This window comes from Raphanus sativus, chromosome 3 (genome assembly GCF_000801105.2).
Source record: "Raphanus sativus cultivar WK10039 chromosome 3, ASM80110v3, whole genome shotgun sequence".
NCBI lineage: Eukaryota > Viridiplantae > Streptophyta > Magnoliopsida > Brassicales > Brassicaceae > Raphanus > Raphanus sativus.
In genome coordinates this window covers 2,070,164-2,082,168 of record NC_079513.1, presented here as the reverse complement: position 1 = coordinate 2,082,168, position 12,005 = coordinate 2,070,164, and the positions used below count along the sequence as shown (strand labels likewise).

Here is a 12,005-nt window from a genome sequence, read left to right as displayed (position 1 = left end):
CTCAGGACAAGAATTTATGCTTCTCTGTCTACAAAAACCCTCTCTTTGATGAATAGAAAAACAGAGACTTTATTGGTTTTAGAGAGAGAGAGAGAGAGAGAGATAATAAGTGAATATAATTGATTCTGAGTGTAATAATGAAAGAAAGAAAAGAAAGAAAGAGTAGGACCATTTTTACAGCTAACATAATTTCATTGCATTGCGTTGGATTGGATCCAGCTGTGCATTTGGCTCTTTTGAAGTCATATTTAGATCTTTTTTCATGCATAAAAGAAAGGAATTGATTGGTATACAGTCTTTTATTTGCTCTCCCTCTCTCTCTCCTCACTTTATGGGAGAATTCAAATTTTTGTTTTTGTGTTGCAGACATGGATTAGATTATGGCAGGGTGTGATGTCACTTTATGAATAGAAAAGAAAAAAAATATCTTGCCTGGTTTGGTGGTTGTGTAAGACATTGTCAAGTTGGGTATAAATGTGTAAATGTGTAATGGTATTAACAACATTTATGTATGTATATGTGTGTGTGGTATATCCGGGGGACTAAGTTGTTTTTTTTTTATTTGTCGCCATTAGGACAATGAAAACAACGGAGTTTTTCGGACCCCATTGAAAATTGAAATGAAATTCACGGGCGATTCTTGAATCAAAACAAAACGAGAACTTATGGTGAATCCGAAGATGTTGTAAAATCACACCAAACGATTGGTTGAATTTTTGAAAAGATATTTATAAAAATCAAATCATCAGACTCAATGTTATCCCACTTATCACACCAAGTTTTGTTCTGTCGAGCAAGTGGAGTTACTTGACACGCGCGTGGGTGCACCGAGAGGCTTGGTTCTTTGAGCCAATGGCTCTTTAACTCAGACTCATGCCTTTTAACTGTGCAAGTAAGTTGGTAAAGTTTAACTTTTCTCGTCATCATTCATCATCATCACCGATGTCCGATGGTACTAATTAATATACTACATTTTCCTCTGTCAGTAAATCATGATGAGATGACGCAACAACCAAATGCCTCTTCATTACACGTTTCCTTTCTTAGAGCAGCCACAATGCAGGATTTTAACAAATCCTTAGCGCTTTTACTTAGGCAAATAACATAAAATAATAATAAAAAAATTTGGTAACCGAATGATTGATCCTTACCTAAAGGCAAATCCTTAGGGACGTGGCAAGACGTGAGTGGTCCGCTGGAGCTGTGTGGAAAAAAACATTCATTGTCTTTCTTCGTCACGAAAAAAAAACCCTCTCCAAAGCGAAAGATGATTCGGCGATTGTGAAATGATGAAGAGAAATCGAAGGTATTTAGCTCAATATTTTTGCATTTAGAGTTGATGCATGTTGATTTAGTCAGTTTTAGGGTTCTATCCTGGGGTTTAAATCGATTTAAGATTTCAAATCGAGTTGGAGATTTTTTCATGATGGGAGCGAGCGAGAAAGCGGTGCGACCGAGGAAGCGGTGCTGTTGAAGATGAGTACACTGATGGAGGAGGGTGTGATGTCTGTGAAGAACGCGGCCTGTGAGAGGCTGTTGGATCAGAGGGTTGAGGTGAAGATGAAATCCAAGAAGATCAACGACCACTTGAACAGGTTCCATGTTGCCATGCCTAAGCCTCGTGATAACGCAGAAAGAAGGAGGTCCTCGTCGCTACAAACGATGCCAAAATTCAGGTAAAAAACGAATTGATTTTTGCAAGCTTTAGTTCTTATGGTTTTTGCTATTACGTGTGATCAACTGTGTTATGGGATGGTTCGATTAGGTTCTGAGTTTACTTATAAAACAAAATAAAAGTTCTGAGTTTTAGTTTTGATTACCATTGTAGATTAGGTTTCAATCTTTTCAATCCTCTGTTCTGAATACGGAGCCAACAAGTTTTATTTCTTAATTGACCATTCAATTGATTCTCTTTCTGATTTAGGATGGATTGACCAGGCTTTGAGCTTGGAAGTGACCAACCTTCATTCTCTTCACAGCAAACAAACGCACAGAGTAACCAAGGCATTACGCTTCTTGTTTTCTTATAGCTGATTGATCATGTAGAGTAGATGATCAACCTACAAAGATCAGAGGTATCAGCAACATAATTGTATATACTTCTGTTAAGAGTCAGGATGAATTTCTAACAGTTTAAGAAGATTCATATGGCAATGTGACCTCTCTTACTTGAGCTGCCTTCCTACTTGTATTATTAATTTCAGAAAGTCAAAATTAAGGATTCCAATGGTGAATAACACCATTGGACTTAATATTTTTATTATGATCTTTACCTATTCAAAAAAATAAAAAACTATTATTCTATTGTTAAGGATTTCAATGGTGAGTAACACCATTGGACATGCTCTTACTCTTTAACCAGGGGCGGACTCACTGCATAAGGGATGTGCATGTGCCCCACCCTAATTTTTTTTCCATTATAACCAGTGCTAATTTTAATCAACTACACCTATACTGATCTTTGAGATATAAAAAAATAGCTTTGTGCCACATATACCAAAACTCATCTTGGATCCGCTTTTGTCTTTAACCGACTGTAACCCCTTCCAGGGCTTTAAACTCAAGCTTCACTGTTTGGTTTTTGGTTTGATTTCCTTTCAATTGTTTTGATTTTTTGTATACTTTTGTAGAAATATAAGGGTTCGGTACCATTTCAACTTTCTGATTTTCATTTTTACTATTAGACATAAGTAGAGATGGCATTTGGTACCACCCGCCCCGCTTTGGCCCGCCCCGCTGCGGTCTCTATCTCTGGCGGATCATTGCGGGTCAGCCCGCCGTGACCCGCGGTTCCCAAACCCTCGACCCAAACCCGCCCCGCTTATAACATATGACATTGCGGTCCGGCCCGCGGGTCCTCAAAAAGTTGTATGTTTGGTACCACCCGGCCTGCCGTTGCCCGCCCCGCCGTGAGGGAACTGGCAGTGGTCACTGACGGTGACTCACCGTATGGGCATGTCCTTGTCTCTTGCTACTTGTTGCAGAGCTACGTCTTTGTCATCCCATATAATATGTTATTTCATCTCTTAAAATTAATGATTGACTTACTAGTTTATGGGTTTCTTGTTTGTGAGAGTCTAAATAAAAAGACAAATTCGATTTCTATATTGATTTTATATAGATGATGCTTACGTAAAGGACCATGTTAAAAACTGAATTCTATGTCCCTTCATTCATCATCTAGTTCAACGAAAACAGAGGAATAGAGGATTTGAGGTATCAGAACATGCAGCTCATATTCAACAGTTAAGCTCATACGTGATAGTGAATCAGTGAGATATTGTTTGCAAAAGTACATGATCAAAAACACAAACAAACACTGCAAATTATTTTAAGTCTTAACCAAATTTAAATTAAACAAAACACCATCTCCAAACAATGAATCCCAAAGATAAATAAAAACCAAATCCAAACAATCATTCTAAATGTAGATAAAAACAAAACAACAAATCAAAATAAAAAATCAAGCTTCTTCTCCTTCACGTCCATCTTCATTTTTATCATTGACAATGGATTCAAATGATGGTAGCTTCTCTTCTTCACCATCAATTTCATCTTTAGAAAATATCAATAGTTGAAGTTAGTAAACATTAATAGTCACGTGACTCTAAATTATATGATAATGTAAATATTTTACCATGTGCATAAGATGCATATCCCTTTAGCCAGTTCCTAGTACATATCAAAGCTTGCACATTCTGAGGGAGTAAACGGCTCCTGTATTTATTAAGTACTCGCGATCCAATGCTAAAAGAAGACTCTGAAGCTACTGTTGTAATAGGAATACTGAGTAAGTCACAAGCCATTGCTGACAAATCGCCATACCTATGAGTATTATCTTTCCACCAACTGAGAATGTCCAAGCTCTTGAAATTATGAAATTCCAAAGGTGGTTCATCAAGATAAGCTTCTAGAGGTGTCTTTCCACTCACAACGCCGCTGACTTTGCGAAAAGCAAAGAAATCCTATGAAAGTGTAAAAAAAAATTAAAAACAATTTTTTAAAAGTAAAAAATCAAAAAAAAAATTGAGAAACACTCACATCGTAGTTCTCAAACATTCCCATTGACTCTTCAGCACAAACGTTTTGTGGAACCATCTCACGTGGCTCTGTAGAAGGCGAGTAAGTCTTGGATTTTTTGTCGTAAGACTCAAACAAAGTACTGAGCTTATCACGCAAGTTTCTCAACTTTGCATCTCGTGTACTCATGTCAAGCTTCCCTAAACAACAATCCACAATAGTAAGCTTAAAACGTGGATCAAAGACAACTGCCATTGCAAAAAGACAACTGACTTCTTCCCAATATTTATCAAACTTCTCCTTCATCGGTGGCACCATCTCTCTAACAATCTCATCTTCGCTTTCTTCATTAATTCGAAGCCAATCATGGATCAACCAAACCTGATAGAAATACAAGTTAGAAGTCGGGTAAGTAGAACCAGACATATAACTTGTAATCAGAGCGAAAGGTCGCAAAAAACGGCAGATATTCTCAGCTCTAGTCCATTCCTCAGCTGTGGGCGCCATTTTATAACCTCTTCTATCAAATGCCTCCAACTTAACAAATGCTTTACGGTACTTGACGGCTCTATCAAGCATATAGAAAGTCGAATTCCATCTTGTCTGCACATCCAGTATCAGACCCGCCTTTTCCTTTACACCAGCAGCAACCACACATTTTTCGAACAATTCTTCACGCGATTTCGATGCTGATACATACTTAATACTCTCTCTTACTTTGTGCACAGAACCTACAATAACCTTCAAACCATCTTGCACTATGAGGTTAAGTATGTGAGTTGCACATCTGACATGGAAAAACTCTCCGCCACACAACAAGTCATTGCTCAACATCAACTGCGATTTCACAATATCTTGCATCGAGTCATTGCTTGTAGCATTATCTAATGTGATAGAGAACACCTTTTTTTCTATTCCCCACTCTTTCAGTGATTCAAGGAGCTGCATCGCGACATTCATACCTGTATGTGGTGGTGACAAAGCACAAAAGGTCAAGATCTTGCTGTTCAACTTCCAGTTTCGATCAATGTAGTGAGCCGTCACACACATATAGCCCTCATGTGTTAGCGCTGTCCACAAATCAGACGTCAAGGAAACTCTTCCAGGAAGACCCGCCAGTTCTCTCTTCAGTGTATCTCTCTCGCTTTCATACAACCGGAACACATCTTTTTTCGCCGTGTTTCGAGAAATGGTTTTGACATCAGCATTCAAATATCTCCAAGTGTCTCTCACTTTTTCGTACTCCACATACGAATATGGGAGATCATGCTGGACTATTGTCTTAGCTACCAGCTGCCTAAACACAAGATGGTCGTATTTGCGAGGCTGTAATCTGCCTTCAGCATTGACATTCATCTTCCCATTCAACCTTGTATACATTTTGCAAACGTCACGATGTCTTTTCAACGACGTAGTTCCATGCCCGTGAGAGCTCCAAGCATACTCATTCTTGCAATGATTGCACTTAGCTTTCTCCTGCCCATTGGGCTTTCGAATCACACAAAAATCCACCCAAACATCAGACATTTGCCTACTCTTCCTATCATCATCCTCATCGTCCTCGGCAGAAACAGCATCCACGTTAATCTCTTCTTCATCTCTTTTCTTCTTCTTTTGTGGCTGCATCGAGTCTGCCTCGGAAACCTTTTTTCCCCCACTTTTTGGAGGCCGCTTGGAACACCTCCTCCCTCCACGTATTACAGCAGAAACCGGTTTTGGTTTCCCTTGACTCGCCTTTGAAGTGGATCCGGATATGTTTGAAAGACTCCCTGATCCAAAAGCAAATTGTTTGCTAGGCTGAGTGTGTTTGATTGGAGGAGGAGTCTCCTCAACATCACTATCAACCTCATCAATGTCATCATCGAGTACCTCAATCAGTCGTCTTCTTTGTTGCTTCTTTCCATCAGAACAACCCATCTCAGTTTCATGACTCTCATCAGCAGCATCAAGGACTCCTAACAGGCGTTGAGTTTCAAAGTCACAGGTTTCCAAGTACTTGAATTTAGGATCCATCTCCTTTGTAGCCGCTCTCAAGTTTCTCTCTTGGTATTTTTGTTTTCCTCACAAGTCACAATAAGTCGTGGGGGACTTGTTTCCGTGAGGCGTGAGTTTAGGTTTGTTTTGTTAGGGTTTTTTTAGTTTACTCAGTATTTTTCTTTTTATTTTAAAATTTTGATATTTGTAAATTTTAATAAAAGGAGGACAAAACAGAATAAAAAACAGAATAAGTTGTGAGAATAAAAGGACGACAAAACAAAATTTTGATATTTGTCATCTTTCGTCAGAGACCTAAACAGAAGACATTATTATGCTCATAAGCAGCTTAGGTTTTCAAATACAAACAGAACAAAGAAGAAGAAGAAGAAAGAAAGAAAGAACAAATACTTATCTCTTTTGGTCATCTCTTTGTCTGAATTTTCATGAGTAATCTGTATATATAAACAAAAATACTACAACGAAGTTATTTGTACTACTAACTAAGCAATTCATTAGCTTGTTAAGCTTCAGTTAATTTAAAGAAGCAGTCAGTATATTTAAATCTTATAAATTACATATGGTAGAAGAAACAGCAAAAGTCAATAACTAAATCCGTGTGTGTCAAGCTATCAAAGTTCTTAGCACTTTAGAGTTAGTCAATAAAAAACAAAGCAGCCTTGGGATTTTTTATGTCTGTAGGCAGAAGAAACTCCTCAAAAAATTCCGGATGATACCGAAGAGAACGTTCATATAATATGTCCTGAGCTTTGGGGTTCTGAGATTGAACATTGAGTGCAGTTTCAGGGTATGTCTTAAAAATCCAGTTTGCTAAACTCACCTGCCACGACTCAACAACGAAGCCGTTGACATTTGTCTTACTTTGTGCTTGCAGTTCTTGGTTCCTCATGTCATTATGTCTTTGTTGGTTCCTGATCATATCGTTATGTTGGTTCAGCAATAGTGTTGCAATTGTCTGAAGCACAAAAATGAAAAAAAGAATTGCGGGTTACCCGCTGACCCGCGTAAGCCCAACCCGCATAAGCCCAAACCCGAAATTAACCAGCCCGCAAGACCCGCATTTTTCCGGGCCTAAGTTCTTTGAGCCCAAACCCGCCCCGAATGGGCTTTTTACGGGCTAGCCCGCGGGCTGCGGTCCAAATTGCCATCCCTAGACATAAGGACCGTTTATATTTATAAAGTTCAAATTTATTTCGGTTTGGTTTGTGGTTCGATTCAGATAACTATGTTAGGAATCAGCTAATAAACCGATATAATTTTAGTTCTATTTTTTTATCCAAAAAAACTTTAGTTCTATTTTGGCTCTGGTTTTTTAAGATAATTTGGATAAAAACAGGTTTTAAATTAAATATCAGGTAATTTGGATAAAGTTAGATATTTTGGATAATACTATTCATATAATTTAGTTCATTTGGGTAATTCATATAATTTTAAATATTTTAGATACAAAATATTTGAGTAATTCAAAAATTTCAAGTAGTTCTATTTATAAATAAAAAATTTAGAATATTTGATAATTTTTAAACTAAATATAATTAATATTTTAATTATATAATTATATTTAAGATATTTAGATATATTTTTAGTTATCATTTCAGTTCTTGTTTAGTTTGAGTTTTCTTTTTTAGTTTCACAAATATAGAAACTACTCAAATATATGTGAATATCGGTTAGATTTCAAATTTATAAATTTAGTTTTCTTGATTTGGTTCCAATTCAGTTTTTGATTTTTGTTTATGTGTTTTTGGCATACCTAAGAATATTTTCATTGTTTATTATTCAACATAGCTAATTAATAAAGAACCTTATTTAATAAATATAATATTTATGTTTTATTTTAGTTAAATTAATAATTAAACTGAACCGATAATAAAGTTACATGAGTCAAAAGAGTATATATCTCATTCTGTTAGATTCGGATTATAATATGGACTTCCAACTTAAAACCAATTGGTAATTAGTGAAGTGGCCATAACCCTTTATATATTACTTAATGTCCTATATAGTTTCCGACGTGGAATGTAATATTCCTAATACCCCTCCTCGAGATGATGGTTCTTATCGGCCAGAATTTCGGAAGTTTAAGACAATTATACTCGGTCGAGCGAGTTAATTACGACCTATAAACCCGGTCGAGAAGGGTTAACTACGACCTATAAACCCGGTCGGGTAGGGTTAATATTAATTAGGAGCTTAGGATATTTTAGGATCTGGACTCTGATACCATGTTAGATTCGGGTTTATTATGGACTTCCAACTTAAAATCAATTGGTAATTAGTGGAGTGGTCTTAACCCTTTATATATTATTTAATGTCCTTTATAATTCCCGATGTGGAATGTAATATCCCTAATACATTCTGTTTTGAGATCATAACACTTTCTTTATTTTTACATTCTTTCATTTTTTTATATTTTTATTATTTCCTCCATTTCAATATGTAAGATGTTTTAGATGAATTTTTTAAATATAAATTAAATTAAACAAGCCAATTATAAAATAAACCACGATATATAATTGGTTGTATAGTTTTTAATAAAATAAAAAACTATATAAATCATTAAAAACATCTTATATTTTGAAACATCAGAAATTCTTTTAAACATCTTATAATTAGAAATGGAGGAAATCATATTTTTGGTCAAAGACTCGCGTACAAAATCTTACAAATAAAAATCTCTAATGCCTGTTTTTTAGCCGATTGCTCTTAATGTCAGACTCATGTATTTTACTGTGTCAGTAAATTTTTTAAGTTTTAATAATTTTACCAACACCATCGATGTATTGTACCACTCCATCATGATAATCATGACCATCCTTCATCAGTAACCCATGATGAGATGACGCCAAATTACAAAAAGAGTAAAGGGGCCATTTCATTACATGTCTATTTTCTCATTCTTCATTAGCCTCTTACTCTTTTAAGGCTTTTAACCCAAAATTAACAAAGAGCCTAATGAGCATAATAACCACAATTTAACAACATCCACTCTTTTGGATTTATACAAGCATCTTAAAGCGCCTCCATTCCTCCTGGTTTCTTCATCCACAAAGAGAAAAATCATTAGTATTCAACTAGAATGAACCAAGATTTACTTTCTTGATTTTGATTACATGTTAAGAAACTTTGCATGGCCATATCCACGGCGATATACCCTTTTTAGAAAAGAATACTCATTTTGTTATACAAAAACTAACATCTTAATGAAACAAATAAAAATCTCAAACTATTATGGCTAGGCCTGGGCGTTCGGTGTACCATTCGGGTTTGGATCGGGTGAAACGAATTTTCGGTTTATCGGTTGTGACAATTGAAACACCATTCGGTATATTTGAATTTTCGGTACGGTATCGGTTCGGAACTCTTCGGTGTCGGGTCGGTCCGGAGGAGGATTTCAAAATCCATCTATATCCAAAGTATAAATGGATCCGGTTCGGATCCGGTTTATTGTAACCAAAGTAACCACGAAGTGAAAAAAAACCGAAAATACTTCAATATAACTTAAACATCCGAATTCGAAAACAATAAAAAAGAAACTGTGTTCTGAAACACACACAAATAACAACCAAATTTAAACATGAAGTTTTGAACACACCATAACATAAAAACCAAAATGAAAAGAAATGCATAACAAAGTACTAAAAACCAAGAGCAACTCGTGCAAATTCTCTGAAGGACTCTTACTCCAAGACTGGTGCATCTTCATTCTCTGCAAATGAAAGTATCAAACAATGTTTAAACTTTGAACTTTAAAAATGAATGATAATATTATAAATAAAAGATATATATAAGTAAGAACACAGATTGTTACCTCTTTCAAGTTTGTCATCTTCCTCAAGTTCAACAAGAACTTGTGCATTTGTAGGCAGTCGTGTCTCTATCTCAAGATCTTGTTTCAACCACTGCTCAGAACACATCAAGACCTCAACCATATAATGAGTTAGGCAGCTCCTATGTGGTTCGAGAATCCTCCCACTAGTGCTAAAAGCACTCTCTGAAGCAACTGATGATACTTGCATCGCTAGAACATCCCTAGCAATCTCAGACAACACTGGAAATCTTCTTGAGTTCGTCCTCCACCATGACAGAACATCAAACTCCATACCGATCATCAACTCTGGATTTTCCACACTTTCTCTAAGGTAAGTCTCCAATTCATCTCTTTTCTCTCTAACCCCAATCTCGTTCAGCTTCTGCTTGTATCTCACATCAATCCTCTTATAACCAGCACAATCATCCACTAGCTCCATGTTGATAGGCTGCTCCCGAGAAGACTGAGACTTGTTGCTAGGCTGAGATGATTGGTCATCCGGATCAAAACCATTTTCATGTCTCGCACTGTACTCTTTGAACAGACTTCTCAAGACACTTATCAGCGACTCATACACCTCCTTGTACTCGAGAGTGTCAAGCCCATACAAGTCCTCGAAACACATCTTCACAAGCTCCAACTTCTTGGTGGGATCAAAGACAGTGGCAACCATCAACATCTTGTTCATATTCTTGAGCCCATCCCAATACTTGTCAAACTTCTCATTTCTGTTGCCTTGGAGCTCAACTCAGGATCATAGTTCTCGATGAGTGCCATCAGATTTGTTGCAATGGTTACTACCTCGCCATAACACTTATGCGCATTGAGAGAAGTTGAAGCTGAGACCACCACTGTTGAGTTGTAAAATATGAGAAGAAACCGACACAACTTCTCAATTGCATCCCAATCCTTATGCTAAGGAGGACCAACCCTTGCAGAGCCATTCTCGAACTCACTGAAATAGTCGTTGTACAACCTGTCTTCTGCCTCCATCTTGTCGAATGCCACCTTGAATTTCAGAGCTGTTGACAACATCAAATACGTTGAATTCCACCTTGTCTTGACATCCAAAGGCAAGCTTCCCCTTGTGATCTTACCTGAGTCGACCTTTAGCTCAAAAGACCTCAACCTATTTGTATGTGATCTAACATACGAGATACCGTTACGGATAGCAGCCACATTCTGGTCAACTTCTGCCATGCCGTCTCTCACAATCAAGTTTATGATATGAGCACTACACCTCATGTGCAAGAATTCACCATCTAAGACAAAAGCCTGATCAGACATTAATGCAAATGCAGTATGAAACTTCCTCAATGCTGAGCTATTCGCAGTAGCATTATCGACGGTTATGCAAAAGACCTTACGAATTCCCCATTCAGCCAAGCATTCTAGCAAAACAGTTGCTATAGTCTGACCTTTGTGATCGGTGATGTGTTTGAATCCTATGATCAGTTTCTTCAAGCGCCACAAAGGATCAATATAATGAACCATGATGACCATGTAACTAGCACCTACAAAGAAAAATTAAACAATGTGATTAAGTTGTACTTGTTAATCAAGAAAACAATATAAAGAATCAATCAACATAATTAAAATGAAACAATATGGTAAGTAGTACGATTAATCAAGAAAACATATAAAGAATCAATCAAGTTGTACCTGTTGTTTGGGAAACCCAAATATCTGTAGTGATAGACACACGTTGCTTATTGCACAAGAACCATCTCTTCAATGCCGCTTTCTTCTCCACATACATCTTTACGATGTCTTTAGTTAAAGTCCTTCTTGAATGAAGACTGTGCCCTACCATTGCCTACAAACATATAAGATAAACATAAATCTTAAGACAATAGTCACAATAGTAAAAAATAACAAACGCTAAAGGCAAACACTTAAGGAAATCATACCTTCTTGCAGAAATGCTTCCATGCCACACTATCAACGAACGCTAAAGGCAACTGTCCCAATAGAACCATCTCATTCATTGCTTCTCTAAACATAGCTTCAGTAAGCTTACACGTCTTGAGCTTCCCATCCTCAGCGATACCTTTTTGCTTCTCTTTCTTGCTAGCTAACCACGCTTGATGGTTTTTGCAAATTTCAAGATGCTTCCTCAGGTTTGTGGTCCCTGATGTGGTGAGACACGAGTATTCCTTCTGGCAATAGTTGCATAAAC

General features: G+C 36.9%; 1 protein-coding gene and 1 pseudogene across 1 annotated transcript; both read right to left on the bottom strand.

Annotated features, from left to right (window-relative positions):
- Positions 1 to 12,005, bottom strand: part of LOC130509793 (putative F-box/FBD/LRR-repeat protein At4g03220) — a 46,600-nt pseudogene that overhangs the window by 9,416 nt on the left and 25,179 nt on the right.
- On the bottom strand, positions 3,187 to 7,170 carry LOC108837303 (zinc finger BED domain-containing protein RICESLEEPER 2-like). Its single transcript, XM_057006095.1, has 4 exons — positions 7,008 to 7,170; positions 4,042 to 6,926; positions 3,638 to 3,965; positions 3,187 to 3,555 (listed from the first exon to the last, which is right to left on the bottom strand). Exons 2-4 carry the CDS (start codon positions 6,031 to 6,033, stop codon positions 3,464 to 3,466), a joined length of 2,412 nt encoding a protein of 803 aa, XP_056862075.1. The 5' UTR covers positions 6,034 to 6,926; positions 7,008 to 7,170; the 3' UTR covers positions 3,187 to 3,463.

Coding starts and splice junctions, on each gene's coding strand:
- LOC108837303 (XM_057006095.1), bottom strand. CDS start 6,033: ATGGATCCTAAATTCAAGTACTTGGAAACCTGTGACTTTGAAACTCAA. Junction 3,966..4,041: donor GAATGTTTGAGAACTACGAT/GTGAGTGTTTCT, acceptor ACACTTTCATAG/GATTTCTTTGCTTTTCGCAA. Junction 3,556..3,637: donor ATATGCATCTTATGCACATG/GTAAAATATTTA, acceptor TATTTTCTAAAG/ATGAAATTGATGGTGAAGAA.